Raw genomic sequence first — 13,247 nt, 5'->3', positions numbered from 1 at the left:
TTTCGCATTGCCACTCAAACGTGCCCATTAATTTGTCTACTGTATACATGAATTGTGCAAAGTTAGTTCGTTTCAGTCATGTCTTTGGTCACGTTCACGTGGGTCAAATAAAAACACCCTTATGATTGGGTGACAATTGAGCCTCCCACAATGCAGGCGATGGCTGCAGGATGAAATTGTTAAAGAGCAACTGCATAAACTTGCAGTCAAGTGCAGTCAAAACTTCATGACATTTGTTAAGTTCATGCAGTCGCAAGTCGGACAATTGCATTCCCATAACGCAACACACTTTGGAATTTGAAAAAATTGATCCGCTCTAACGTGTCAAATGGCTGTTTTCTAGAGATTCAAATCCGTAATGTATCATGGATAAATAGATCAATCAGTCAGTCAGCAGTTGCCTACACTGTCGGCTGCAATGTTGAACAAGAAACATTTTAATACCATTTCAATTGAATTTCTTTGCAAGTAACACGATTGCTGTGCCAGGTGACATAGGGAAAATTTACTTTTACCATAAATGCATGAATAGGCGTGAATATAAATGGGTATTAAATGTCGTACTGTGTAGTAAATACTCATATTGCATTCGATTTCTCCAAACAGATAAATAAAACACAGTAAACTATTTTGAACTAGAGGGATTGCCATCTCTAAACCAGCCCAATCTAATTTTAATCATGTTCTGATATAATGACATGGCTGGTTCTGTGACACAGCAGGCATGCAAATTGTCAGGTTGTGTCTGTCATCCATACAGTCAATAGTCTATTCAGTAGGTCAGTTAAAAAGATTGACAATGACTCCCCAGGCTTCACATTATAGTTTATTTGCTTAAAAAATCAAAATGGTGCAGACCTGGCTCAGTGGATTTCAAAATGCAGTGTGTAGGAAGAGATTCAAAAAAGTGTACAATATTGAACCATCACTGTTGTTATATACAGGAATCTCATAATAACAACATTCTCAAATATCTGAGTAAATAATCAAAAAAATACAAAAATAACAATATTTTCTGTAAGACAACGCTACCTGATAGAGGGTCTGCGTTTACGTCCCAAATGACCCCCTATTCCCTGTAAAGTGCACTACTTTTGAAGAGAGCCCTATGGGCCCTGGTCAAAAGCAGTGCACTAAATAGGGAACAAGGTGCCATTTGGGACAAAGCCAAGGGTGTGGGACAAGAGGGATCTCAAAGAATTGTGTCCAAAATAGTGAGGAGCAATCCAGTGACACATATAGCAGACAAAAGCCACAGCTCAACCTCAGAAGACATGGCACAATTTTACAACGCCGCAAAACATTATACAACATTACATTTAAAGGCACCACACAATACAAACTCACAAGGAGATTTTGCCACACATTTGTAATGTTGTAACCTACAAACTTTAAGGCAGATGTCATGTGCAAAAGAGTACTGAATATGTGTCAAACATACTACTGTACTACTCAGTGTCCTCTCAATAAAATGTGCTTTTTTTCTCTTTCACTTTCACTTTCTTTTGACATTAAAAAAAATATCTGAAATGTGCAAAGATTTAAAGAATGATTGCATTGTCATTATATTGGTTGGTTTTTCACAGGAATATTCCAGGCTTCTAGTGGTAGAGGTGGCTGGTGGGGACAGAGGAAGGGAGTGAAGGAGGGAAGAGGCCCCGTTCTATGGTAGGGGTGGCTGGGAGGGAGGAGGCCCTGTTTTAGGGTGTCCAAATGGCACCCTATTCTCTATATAGTGCACTGTTTTTGACCAGGACCAATAGGGCTCTGGTCAGAAGTAAGTCACTGTATAGGAAGAAATTGTGCCATTTGGGATGTAGACCTAGCTAGATTCAGTTCCTGTAGGTTTTGCGGCCCTCTCCCTCTTTGAGGAAGGTCCATATGAGTGTGTTGACGATGTCAGGCTGGTCCTGCTGTAGCCAGTGGCTGGCCCCGGAGATGATGTTGAGTCGGAAGTGATTCCTGATGTAGACACGGCACGCCTCAGCCATCTCCTGCTCCAGGAAGGCATCTCTCTCACTCCACAACAACAACACCGGGGACATGACATCATTCTGGCTGAGTGGGAGGGAACTGTGGAGAGAATATTAATAACAGACCTGAGATGAGTTGCTTAAAACCAATCATATGATGTGCTATACAGATCTGAGATGGGTTGCGTATATGAAACTGGTTACAGTAAACACTCGCGTTCCATCATGATGTAGACGAGTTTAATATTTGTATGTGCTATCCATGTTACCTGTGGAGAAAGCATGATCAGATCTGAAATGGTTTGGGGTCAATTCCATTTCTACTCAGTCAATTATGGAAGTAAACTGAAAATTCAAATTTTCCACATTAAAAAGCAACACATCTGAGAACCAGAAAACTGGTTTAATGCAGACTTGATGTCCAGTATTCACGTGGTATCCATGTATGTTACCTGTGTTGTAAACTTGTGGAGAGGCTAATTGAATAATAGATTTATAGAACATGTTTCTCACGCTAATTGATAATGTGTCAGTGACATTCATATTATATAATTCCGAGCAGAATAAAATATGCTGTTTTGTTCTGACAGACACTGGCTGGCTGCTTGAGGAAGAAGAGCAGATGGTGAAGTCAGTCATGCATGTACAGTTCACATGTCAAAAACACATGTACTCTCTGATGCTGTGTGTGTGTGTGAGTGTGTGTGAGAGAGAGAACAAGAGAGAGAGAGAGAGACACAGAGAATGACAGAGTGCCAGAGATTACATTGTATCAACCCGGAATCATCCAGGCTTTCTCTTATTCATTATAGGAGTCAACTTGTCAAAGACAAACAATACAAAAAAACTAACAGAATACATTATTCTAAAGCCCAATTATTTCTCATCATGTAGTCTGATTCCAAGACCTCTGTACTTATTACACAACCACTGAGTTTTCATAAGAGGAACTTATTTTTAATGTACTGTAGTAGTGCACTTTCATCAAAACAGCATTTACAACACAAGAGGGCGCTAATGATTCACATTATCATAAGGCGCTTCAAGTAATACCGTATCTCAAATGAGGGTACACAATGGTGGTCAGCTACGACATGTTCAATGGGCATGTCATACATAAGTAGGGATGCCCACAGGAGACCAAATACAGAGCTCACTAATTAAGAATTTAATTGGTTCATAATCTTAACCTGAAGACATTCCTGTAGTAGTTGAGGGCCCCGGTGAGGGCCCCTGGCTGGGAGAAGGCGTAGAGATAGGCCTCCATGTCCTCTGCAGTGAGCCATCGACCCTTCCTCCCAATCCCTGTACTACGGCTGGTGAACAGACCCTTCAGTGCCTACAGTACAGAGGGGACAGAAGGACACACTGGGTGAGTGTGTGTGTGTTTCCGGATGTGCTCAAGGTGTGATTTGAACTGGATTGCACACACAGACAAGGTCGCTTATGTCACTGTCACAGTAATACAGGTTATATGAGGCTCTATAAATGCCATGGCGGTTGTGTTGACTACTGTGAGATGACCTACACTCAACTGAAAAGGACTTAGGCATAACATCATGGATGACAACCGTCTCTCTCCACTACAGTATATATTGGAACAAAATGCATATGGGAATGCATTGCTTTTTTGAGACATGATCAATTTGATTGCCTTCTTGTAACATAGTTACTCATTATTCATTGATATTCATGATAGCTAAAAAATAAATAACATGCCTTCCTGTCAATAACAAAAAAGCCAACATATTTTTGCTCCATTTACCATTCAATGATAGATTGCCTGCAACTACTACACTCTATAAATTGTCACCATACACAGACTCTTTTAGGCACAACCATCACAACAAGAATCCCCCCCCCTTCGACATACACGCAAAGGCAACTTCCTGTTGCCTGGAACAGTTCTGTATTTTTCACCTTGAGGTCACTCAAACACATGCGACATGCTTCACCTTGAAATCATTGATGGAGAGCATGAGCTCTGGGAAGCGAGACAGCTGGAAGAAGAAGAAGTAGCTGGACTTGAGCAGCTGACTGGGATGACGCAGGGCATAATCTAGAAACATGGAGGAAAGAGGAGAGAAGACAGAGGGAGAGAGGAGGGCAGGAGAGGGAAGAAAAGGACAGGGGAGAACAGGAGAGAAAAGAGGAGAGGGAGAGAAGGGGAGGAGAGGAGAGGAGAGAAAAGAGGAGAGGAGAGAAAAGAGGACAGGAGAGGAGAGGATAGGAGAGAACAGAGGAAAGAAAAGAGGAGAGGGAGAGAGGAGGGAGGGAGGGACAGGAGAGGAGAAGAGGATATAAGAGAAAAGAGGAGCGGGTGTGAGGGAAAAGAGGAAAATAAGACAAAAAAGAGAGGATGAGAAAAAGTTCCAAAATAAACACTTGCATACCACTTAGAATGAAGCAATGTTTTGGGCATGTATTCTAAGTGGCATGCAAGTATGGATGTTAAGCAAGAGACGAATCCAGCGTAGTGCAGTTGCTAGGGAGAGAGAGGCTGTGGATGTCTGCCAGTGACCTCCCCTCTATCCTCTCCTCTCATTTCCGCTCCTCCAGCCCAGTCTAGCCAGCTGCTCCAGCTCCATATTAAAGCACTACTGTATAATTACCTCCTCCATCTTCCCCTCAATGAAGGAGACTGAGGAACTACCAGATGGATGCAGAAAACACTGCATGGGGGTAATAATACATACCTCACAATTAAAGATGGTAATCTCTAATTAGCACAAGGAGGAAGAGGAGGTTTCTCTCACATCCGATTGATTTAATAATTGTATATTTGTGACATACAGTAGGTTGTTTCATCTGTTGTTCATCTAAGGATGGTGATGGTGATGACGTACCAGTTAACACAGAGGGATGGGGGCAGTTCCGGACAATGACGTTCCAGGGACTAGTCGATTGGTGTATTCAGTCCACAGTGTATTCACCAATGTAGTCCCTGTCATTTTATGCTAAACTAATTTACTTTGCAAAACTGAAACTTGAAAGCAGAGGGAAGTTAGGATGTGCCAGTGAAGACAGATGGATGGGGGCAGTTTAGGACATACCACTGAAGACAGATGGATGGGGGCCATTTAGTACATACCACTGAAGACAGATGGATGGGGGCAGTTCAGGACGATGAGTTTGGTGACCATCTCGGGGTAGTGGATGGCGAACAGCCAGGCGATGGTTCCTCCCCAATCATGGCCGACCAGGTGACATCTGTTGTAACCTGAGGAGAGATGGAGTAAAGTATGAGTGTGTGTGTGTGTATTTGTCCAGCACCATTCATTCACCTTCTTGGAGTTGAGTCTCCTTGCCAAGATACAGTACCTCGTGAAGTAGAACAATCTTCTTACAGTGTGCAATGTGAACAATGTGATGCCTGATTATTCAGCTTATTAGTCATCTTCTTAGTCAGCTTATAGGGAACAACTGAGCCAGTCTGGTGTACAAGTGCGACAGAGGATGTTTTGGGCAGGAGTCTGGCATGATGAATATAATATGACCACAGCTCATCTTGTTTGTTTAAAAAAGGTCAATATTTTGCCTGCAAAGAAAATAATTGTCAGTTGTACTGCTATTTGAAATATCAGTCTGACACAAGGTGAGGGATACTGGTGTTACACAGACACAGAGGACCCCAGGTCTGAGTGGATGCTTCCTGTTTCACTGAGTGATAGAGAGCATGCTCCGTGCTGCCTGCTGCCAGCCTGCTGCCAGGCTGGGGGCTCTGTAGTTAGTGTGTATCAGCACGACAACCCATGGTCAGTCACCGTGAGTCAGAGTAAGCCTGTCATGTCCTGCTGTGTTGTAGGCCCACAGGGTGTTCACAGGCTGTCCAGTCCACACAGTATTACAACGAGAAACAAGTTTAACTTTGACTCAGCTCAGGACACCAGGCTGTGTCACCCTTTCTCTTTGTTCCCATGGAGTGATGTTTCATAATATGGGTAGTCATGGTCCCTAAAGTGTCTATCCCTGAATCAGAGTGGGCATGTTTTGTTTCATCTTCCATCATATATACATCTGTCTCCGTGTGTATTTCTGCATAAACATGGATGTAAAACACAGAAAAAAGACATGGTTGTACACTCTTACCTAGGTATTCCACAATGTCCTTGACGTCTGTGACCAGGTAATCAAAGCGGTAGCTCTCTGTGGATGACGGCAAGTCGGACTCCCCGTAGCCTCGCATGTCAATGGCCACCACACGGAACTCACTCTTAAACTCACGCAGCTGGTGGCGCCAGGAAAACCTGGGGGCAGGTGGACAGAGAGAGAAAGAGAGAGAGTGAGGGGGAGACATTGAAAGAGAGAGGGAGGGCGAGAGACGGACCGAGACAGAGAGAGAGACACAAGAACCATCTTAGTCTTGGTGAGAGGAGAAAATCACACAAGACAGTACGTCATTATTAAACCCCATCTCCACTACGGCAATCAGTAGAGGACATTCAGCATAGTGCACACTGCTGAAAAACCACAAACTTCTACCTAGGCATATATTCTTCTATAAAAACGCTGTGTGTTTCCTCTCTTGAATGTACCTACAAAGTTGCTGTATCTTAAACTGCATTATTTCTACTGGCACTCGGCTTCCCTTCTTCCCTTCCAAACGGAGTGAAGGTCACCTTTGTAAACTCAGCAAAAAAATAAACATCCTCTCACTGTCAACTGCATAAAAATTTGTATGAACATGACAAGATTAAACAACTGAGACAAACTGAACAAGTTCCACAGACATGTGACTAGTAGAAATTGAATAATGTGTCCCTGAACAAGGGGGGGGGGGGTCAAAATCAAAAGTAACAGTCAGTATCTGGTGTGGCCACCAGCTGCATTAAGTACTGCAGTGCATCTCCTCCTCATGGACTGCACCAGATTTGCCAGTTCTTGCTGTGAGATGTTACCCCACTCTTCCACCAAGGCACCTGCAAGTTCCTGGACATTTCTGGGGGGAATGGCCCTAGCCCTCACCCTCCAATCCAACAGGTCCCAGACGTGCTCAATGGGATCCGGGCTCTTCGCTGGCCATGGCAGAACACTGACATTCCCATCTTGCAGGAAATCACCCACAGAACGAGTAGTATGGCTGGTGCCATTGTCATGCTGGAGGGTCATGTCAGGATGAGCCTGCAGGAAGGGTACCACATGAGGGAGGAGGATGTCTTCCCTGTAACGCACAGCGTTGAGATTACCTGCAATGACAACAAGCTCAGTCCGATGATGCTGTGACACACCGCCGCAGACCAAGACAGACCCTCCACCTCCAAATCGATCCCGCTCCAGAGTACAGACCTCGGTGTAACGCTCATTCCTCCGACGATAAACGCGAATCCGACTATCACCCCTGGTGAGACAAAACCGCTACTCGTCAGTGAAGAGCACTTTTGCCAATCCTGTCTGGTCCAGCGACGGTGGGTTTGTGTCCATATGTGACGTTGTTGCCGGTGATGTCTGGTGAGGACCTGCCTTACAACAGGCCTAAAAGCCCTCAGTCCAGCCTCTCTCAGCCTATTGCGGACAGTCTGAGCACTGATGGAGGGATTGCGCGTTCCTGGTGTAACTCGGGCAGTTGTTGTTGCCATCCTATACCTGTCCCGCAGGTGTGATGTTCAGATGTACCGATCCTGTGCAGGTGTTGTTACATGTGGTCTGCCACTGCAAGGACAATCTACTGTCCATCCTTTCTCCCTGTAGCGCTGTCTTAGGCATCTTGCAGTTAGGACAATGCAATTTATTAACCTGGCCACATCTGCAGTCCTTATGAATCCTTGCAGCATACCTAAGGCACGTTCACACAGATGAGCGGGGACCCTGGGCATCTTTCTTTTGGTGTTTTTCAGAGTCAGTAGATAGGCCTCTTCAGCATCCTAAGTTTTCAGAACTGTGACCTTAATTGCCTACCATCTGTAAGCTGTTAGTGTCTTAATGACCGTTCCACAGGTGCATGTTCATTAATTGTTTATGGTTCATTGAACAAGCATGGGGAACAGTGTTTAAACACTTTATAATGAAGATCTGTGAAGTTATATGGATTTTTACAAATTATCTTTGAAAGACAGGGTCCTGAAAAAGGGACGTTTCTTTTCTTGCTGAGTTTTTAATATATGAGATGTTCTTTTCCCCAATTCTAATCCGCTCAATCATCATAGTGGAGAGCAAAAGCTCTCTAATTGAAGATCGTGTCTGCTGTGGATCTATCTTCTGTCGACTGGAGGCTGAGGCTCCTCAGAGCTCAAAGCCCCACAGAGGAGGAGCACAAGGTCTGACTGGGGTTCTGTTGAGTCAGAATAAGAGATGGGCCCTGGTCAAAAGTAGTGCACTACAGGGAATACGGTGCCATTTGGGAAACAGGTCTGGAGCAGAGAAACCCAACATCTTAGAATATAGATGAGGTTTAAAATAACACAGGCACTTCCAGTTCCTTCACAGCCCCCCAATCACCCACACACCAAGCCTCTCTCTATTCTGAGTGATAAGGGAAACTTGGGTTTAGCACTTTTTAAACACTGAATTAAGTGGGAGAAGAATCTGTCTGTCCAGCTAGCACGGCAGAGAGAGACGCTACGTCCCAAATGGCACACTAATCCTATAAATGCACTGCTTTTGACCAGGATCCATATGGCTCTGGTCAAAAGTAGTGCACTATATACAGAATAGGGTGCCATTTGGGACACATTCAGAGTTCATCATGGATTCCTGTGCAGTAGATGGGCAGTGAGGCGGAATAGACCCAAGAAGACCCGTTAATTAAGCCCGGTCCTGTCCTTTCTGCTGCTCTGTGAGTTCCCTGAGATATGGACTAGCTTACAGCACTTGACAACCTCTTAATTTAGCCCCATTCCAGAGGTCGACCTCACTACTAGACTCCATATAATTTTTTATGAAACATGGTGGAAAGAGGAACAAGGAACTTTAGAGCCTTAGCTATCCTAATAAGCAATAAAGTCTAATCGGAATGTTGTAATTGAAGAATCACATAGTATGAAGACCCCAACTGAGATATGGTCTTTTGATGCAGAAGTAATGTACAGCAGAGCGTTGGTTACATGACACAGTACTGTTGTGTGGGATCGATACAGTAGTTATGGGATTGGTGGTTTTTCTTGTTGTTGGTATTATTATTACCCCTTTTTCGTGATATCCAATTGGTAGTTAGAGTCTTGTCCCATCGCTGCAACTCCAGTAAGGACTCAGGAGAGGCGAAGGTCGAGAGCCGTGCGTCCTACGAAACACGACCCCGCCAAGTCGCACTGATTCTTGACACAGTACAAGAAACACAGTACAGCTGGCGACCGAAGTCAGCATGCATGCGCCTGGCTGCCACAAGGATGCGCTAGAGCCCAATGGGACAAGGACATCCCAGCCGGCCAAACCCTCCCCTAACCTGGACGACGCTGTGCCAATTGTGCACCCGCTGGGACATGGGTCTCCCAGTCGCAGTCATCTGCGACACAGCCCGGGATCGAACCCGGATCTGTAGTGACGCCTCTAGCACTGCGATGCAGTGCCTTAAACTGCTGCGCCACTCGGGAGGCCCCGGGGTCAGTGTTTCATGGGGGTCCTGGTTAGTTAGTTTGCAAAGGAGCTCCTTTCCAAAATGCTTTCTCAGCATAAAAACACAAGAACAAACAAAAAATGACCTGGCCAGGCAATACCAATACATTAGTTGAGTCTCTATGGGCCTGTTTCCTGGACACAGATTAAGCCTAGTCCTTGACTAAAAAGCAAGATAAATTGAGAATTTCAATTGAAAGTGCCTTTCAGTCCAGAACTAGGCTTAATCTGTGTCCGGGTTGAAACACCAGCCCTTTGTGTGTGTATAATGTGCAGACGCACTGTGTAGTCTAGATGTCTTACCAGAACTCTGGGAAGCCATGCAAAAACAGCATGAGCGGTTTCCCTCTCTCTCCAGCAGCGACATAGTGAAACCTCAGACCAGACTCCTGAGAATAAAGACGGAGACGGAAGACAGATCAGTCAGTCACCAGGGACACACTGTTATATGTCAACACTTCCCTGATCACTATCACGTGGGCTCTTACTGTCTGCTGGTCTCTGCTCTGGTTGTGTCCCAAATGACACTCTATTCCCTATATAGTGCACTAATATGGGCTCTGGTCGAAAGTAGTGCACTACATAGGGAATAGGATGCCATTTGGGAAGTAGTGCTCTCTGTGACATGCAACTCTCATCCTCCAACATTGCTGTGTGCTTTATGGCGCTGTAAAGCAGGGATAGAACAGGGATAGAGCAGGGCCATCCTATAAACTCAGCCCTGGCCTGCCTTCTGTCTGGTCATTCCAGTATGATGCATTCTTTATATTATGAAATCAATCTGTCACTAACATTTGTAGCCAATTCTATTCAAATTATTGTGAATTCATGTTGCAATGGTATGTAGAATAGGTTGTTCTTATGGTCTACCTGTTGAGTAAAGTGTGGATAATATGCATGGACTACCTACTTTATCTAATTTCTGATTTAATAACATTGTCTAGTTCAAGCGTTTTCTGGCCAAATGTAGCTACTTACTGGCACAAAGTTAAATCGCACAGGTTACTTAGGATGTCAAATAATATAGGGGATTATTCTTACAACTGAACTGCCACATTGTTATTGCGAGCATGCGTTCATGCTATGTGAATCCTATAAGGAATAATGTGTTGCTAAATAAACATTTAAACGAAAAATACAAATTAAATGTGAATCTACAGTTTATAGTACCTTTAATCTTGGTACTCGAATGAAATCGTGACATTGGTCACGAATTGCTATTGCTGCTGCTGTAGGGGACTGTCCGTTCAGCACTACCTACCTCTGAGGGGTGAGCGCATATACAGAGACAGTAGCTTGGAATAATAACAGAAGCCTACACTGCAAATATATCTGCATATGGCGTTTCGCTGAAATTCCCCAAAAATAAAACAGATGCCCCACGATTTGCACGTACCCTGCAGGCCTTTTCGAATTAATTTCAATTCTACAAGCAAACTAGGCACATACGGAATTACCTAAACAGACCTCTCACGCACACAAAAGGCTATTTCCCAATCTCAAATAGGCTCCCTCTCACGTGCAATGTAAAGTGTACCATACCTTTATTCTAACGTAACAGTGGGTTCCCAAGGACGTGTCATTCAAGCAAGCAGGGGGAGTTTCGCGAATTCCCCACTGAAAGGTGGCTGACGGCCTTAAAATGATGCTCCACCAAAGTTTCAGCAGCGCTACGGCAGTGCAGAGGGCACAATAACCGTATATCAACGACCAATACCCTAAAACTCGGATCTTCAGCGTGAGTCTGATTGTAAACAGAAGCAAGTTGTTGAGCACTCTCGCCATCTTTACATTACTCAGGTAAAACAACGCAGATCACGTCACCTACCTATTGATATATTATTTTGTTAATTATCTTGAAATATCACTCATCGTTATCCGGTAGCTCCGCTAACAGCGCATCTGCTTGTCCTGTCGGTCTGCCGCTGTACTAGGGAGGATCCCTGAATTAAATGTTCAAGAGGGGAGCAGTACGTCAGAACTCACGCGTGCGTGTGATGACAGCAGATAGGATGTTTAGTTTGAGGTGGGTGTTTAACGCTTCTATTATTTTAATCTAAAAGCCTAGAAATTAATCAGAGAAAAATATGAGACGCCACGTCACCTCCAAAACAAATTCGTTTCTGAAACCCTGTCCACGTGTTTAGACTGTAAAATAAGAGTGGTGAATGAGCAAGTGCCTGACCCAGACTGATCTAGGGCCATGATTGAGAGACCTAGAGCTCTCTGGGATTAAAGGTGAATGACAGTTAATGCCTCAAGGGAAGAAAATGGTGATCTGACTCCTAGGGCTGTAATCCACTGCTCAATCCAAGGGTGATGGATGGTGATATGGGAAGTATGAATGTAAAAAAGTTAATGTTCAGGACTGACTCTCAGTGAGTGTATAGCTATTATTGCAGTATACTGGCATGCAGTTGGACAATTGCTAAGAATAATACTAAATTGAGGCATTGTGCATCCAGCTTGTCTTGTCAAATCTCAGTCACTGAACAAATGCAAGTGTGTAGATCTGAATGTGCACTCTGTTTTCAAGTATTGTGTCATCTTTTTATTGTAATGAAGACTTTCTGGATATCCTCCTTGGACTGGCTGATCATTAGTGCTTGACTTGGGCAGGAGCTCACCGGAACAGCAGCTAATGGGGATCTCTAATATATACAAATACAAGTACCGGCACCTAAAATGTTATATTGCTTGAGTTCCTACACATCTTATAAATTATTATCTTAAAAGTATTGTGAAGTTCCTGCACTTAAATATAAACAGTACCGACACCCAAAATTAGTACCGGAACCTATTTCAGTCCAAGTCAAGCACTTCTATAAATCATCGTCATCATCCATTAATCAAATCAAACTGTCACATGCACTGACATGTGTAGACCTTACCGTGAATTGCTTACTTACAAGCCCTTAACCAACAGTGCAGTTCAAGAAAGAGTTAGGAAAATATTTACCAAATAAACTAAAGTAAAAATTATTTAAAAAGTAACACTAGAATAACAATAACTAGGCTATATACAGGGGGTACCGGTTAGTCGAGGTAATTTGTACATGTAGGTAGGGGTGGTGTGAATATGCATAGATAATAAACATCGAGTAGCAGCAGAGTAAAAAAACAAATGCAGGGGTGGGGTGTGTCAATGTAAATAATCCGGTGGCCATTTGATTAATTGTTCAGCAGTCTTATGGCTTGGGGGTAGAAGCTGTTAAGGAGCCTTTTGGACCTAGACCGTACCGCTTACTGTGCGGTAGCAGAGAAAAGTCAATGACTTGGGTGACTGGAGTCTTTGACAATTTTTTGGGCTTTCCTCTGACACCACCTAGTATATAGGTCCTGGACGGCAGGAAGCTTGGCCCCAGTGATGTACTGGGCCCTATGCACTTCCCTCTGTAGGGCCTTACGGTCAGATGCCGAGCAGCTACTATACCAGGTGGTGGTGCAGCTGTAGAACATTTTGAGGATCTGGGGACCCATGACAAATATTTTCAGTCTCCTGAGGGAGTAAAGGTGTTGTCGTACCCTCTTCATGACTGTCTTGGTGTGTTTGGGCCATGACAGTTCGTTGGTGATGTGGACACCAAGGAACTTAACTCTCGACCTGCTCCACTACAGCCCTGTCGTGTTGTCAGCAAACTTAATGCTGTTGGAGTCGTGTTTGGCCACGCAGTCATGGGTGAACAGGGAGTACAGGAGGGGACTAAGCACACACGCCTGAGGCGC

General features: G+C 44.1%; 1 protein-coding gene across 1 annotated transcript; it reads right to left on the bottom strand.

Moving 5' to 3' along the window:
• Positions 1-1,817: 1,817 nt before the first annotated feature.
• Positions 1,818-11,306, bottom strand: LOC120054961 (epoxide hydrolase 4-like). Its single transcript, XM_039002756.1, has 7 exons — positions 11,064-11,306; positions 9,825-9,910; positions 6,063-6,220; positions 5,065-5,193; positions 3,929-4,032; positions 3,164-3,312; positions 1,818-2,073 (listed from the first exon to the last, which is right to left on the bottom strand). Exons 1-7 carry the CDS (start codon positions 11,304-11,306, stop codon positions 1,833-1,835), a joined length of 1,110 nt encoding a protein of 369 aa, XP_038858684.1. The 3' UTR covers positions 1,818-1,832.
• Between the last annotated feature and the right edge of the window lie 1,941 nt (positions 11,307-13,247).

Source organism: Salvelinus namaycush, chromosome 10 (assembly GCF_016432855.1).
Source record: "Salvelinus namaycush isolate Seneca chromosome 10, SaNama_1.0, whole genome shotgun sequence".
NCBI lineage: Eukaryota > Metazoa > Chordata > Actinopteri > Salmoniformes > Salmonidae > Salvelinus > Salvelinus namaycush.
The sequence above is the reverse complement of the archived record's forward strand: the minus strand, read 5'-3'. Positions and strand labels throughout refer to the sequence as shown.

Excerpts from the sequence above, each read along its gene's own strand:
- LOC120054961 (XM_039002756.1), bottom strand. The coding sequence starts at position 11,306 with ATGGCGAGAGTGCTCAACAACTTGCTTCTGTTTACAATCAGACTCACG. Across the intron at positions 3,313-3,928 it reads TCTCCATCAATGATTTCAAG|GCACTGAAGGGTCTGTTCAC; the intron begins GTGAAGCATGTC and ends TCTGTACTGTAG. Across the intron at positions 2,074-3,163 it reads TACTACAGGAATGTCTTCAG|TTCCCTCCCACTCAGCCAGA; the intron begins GTTAAGATTATG and ends TTCTCTCCACAG.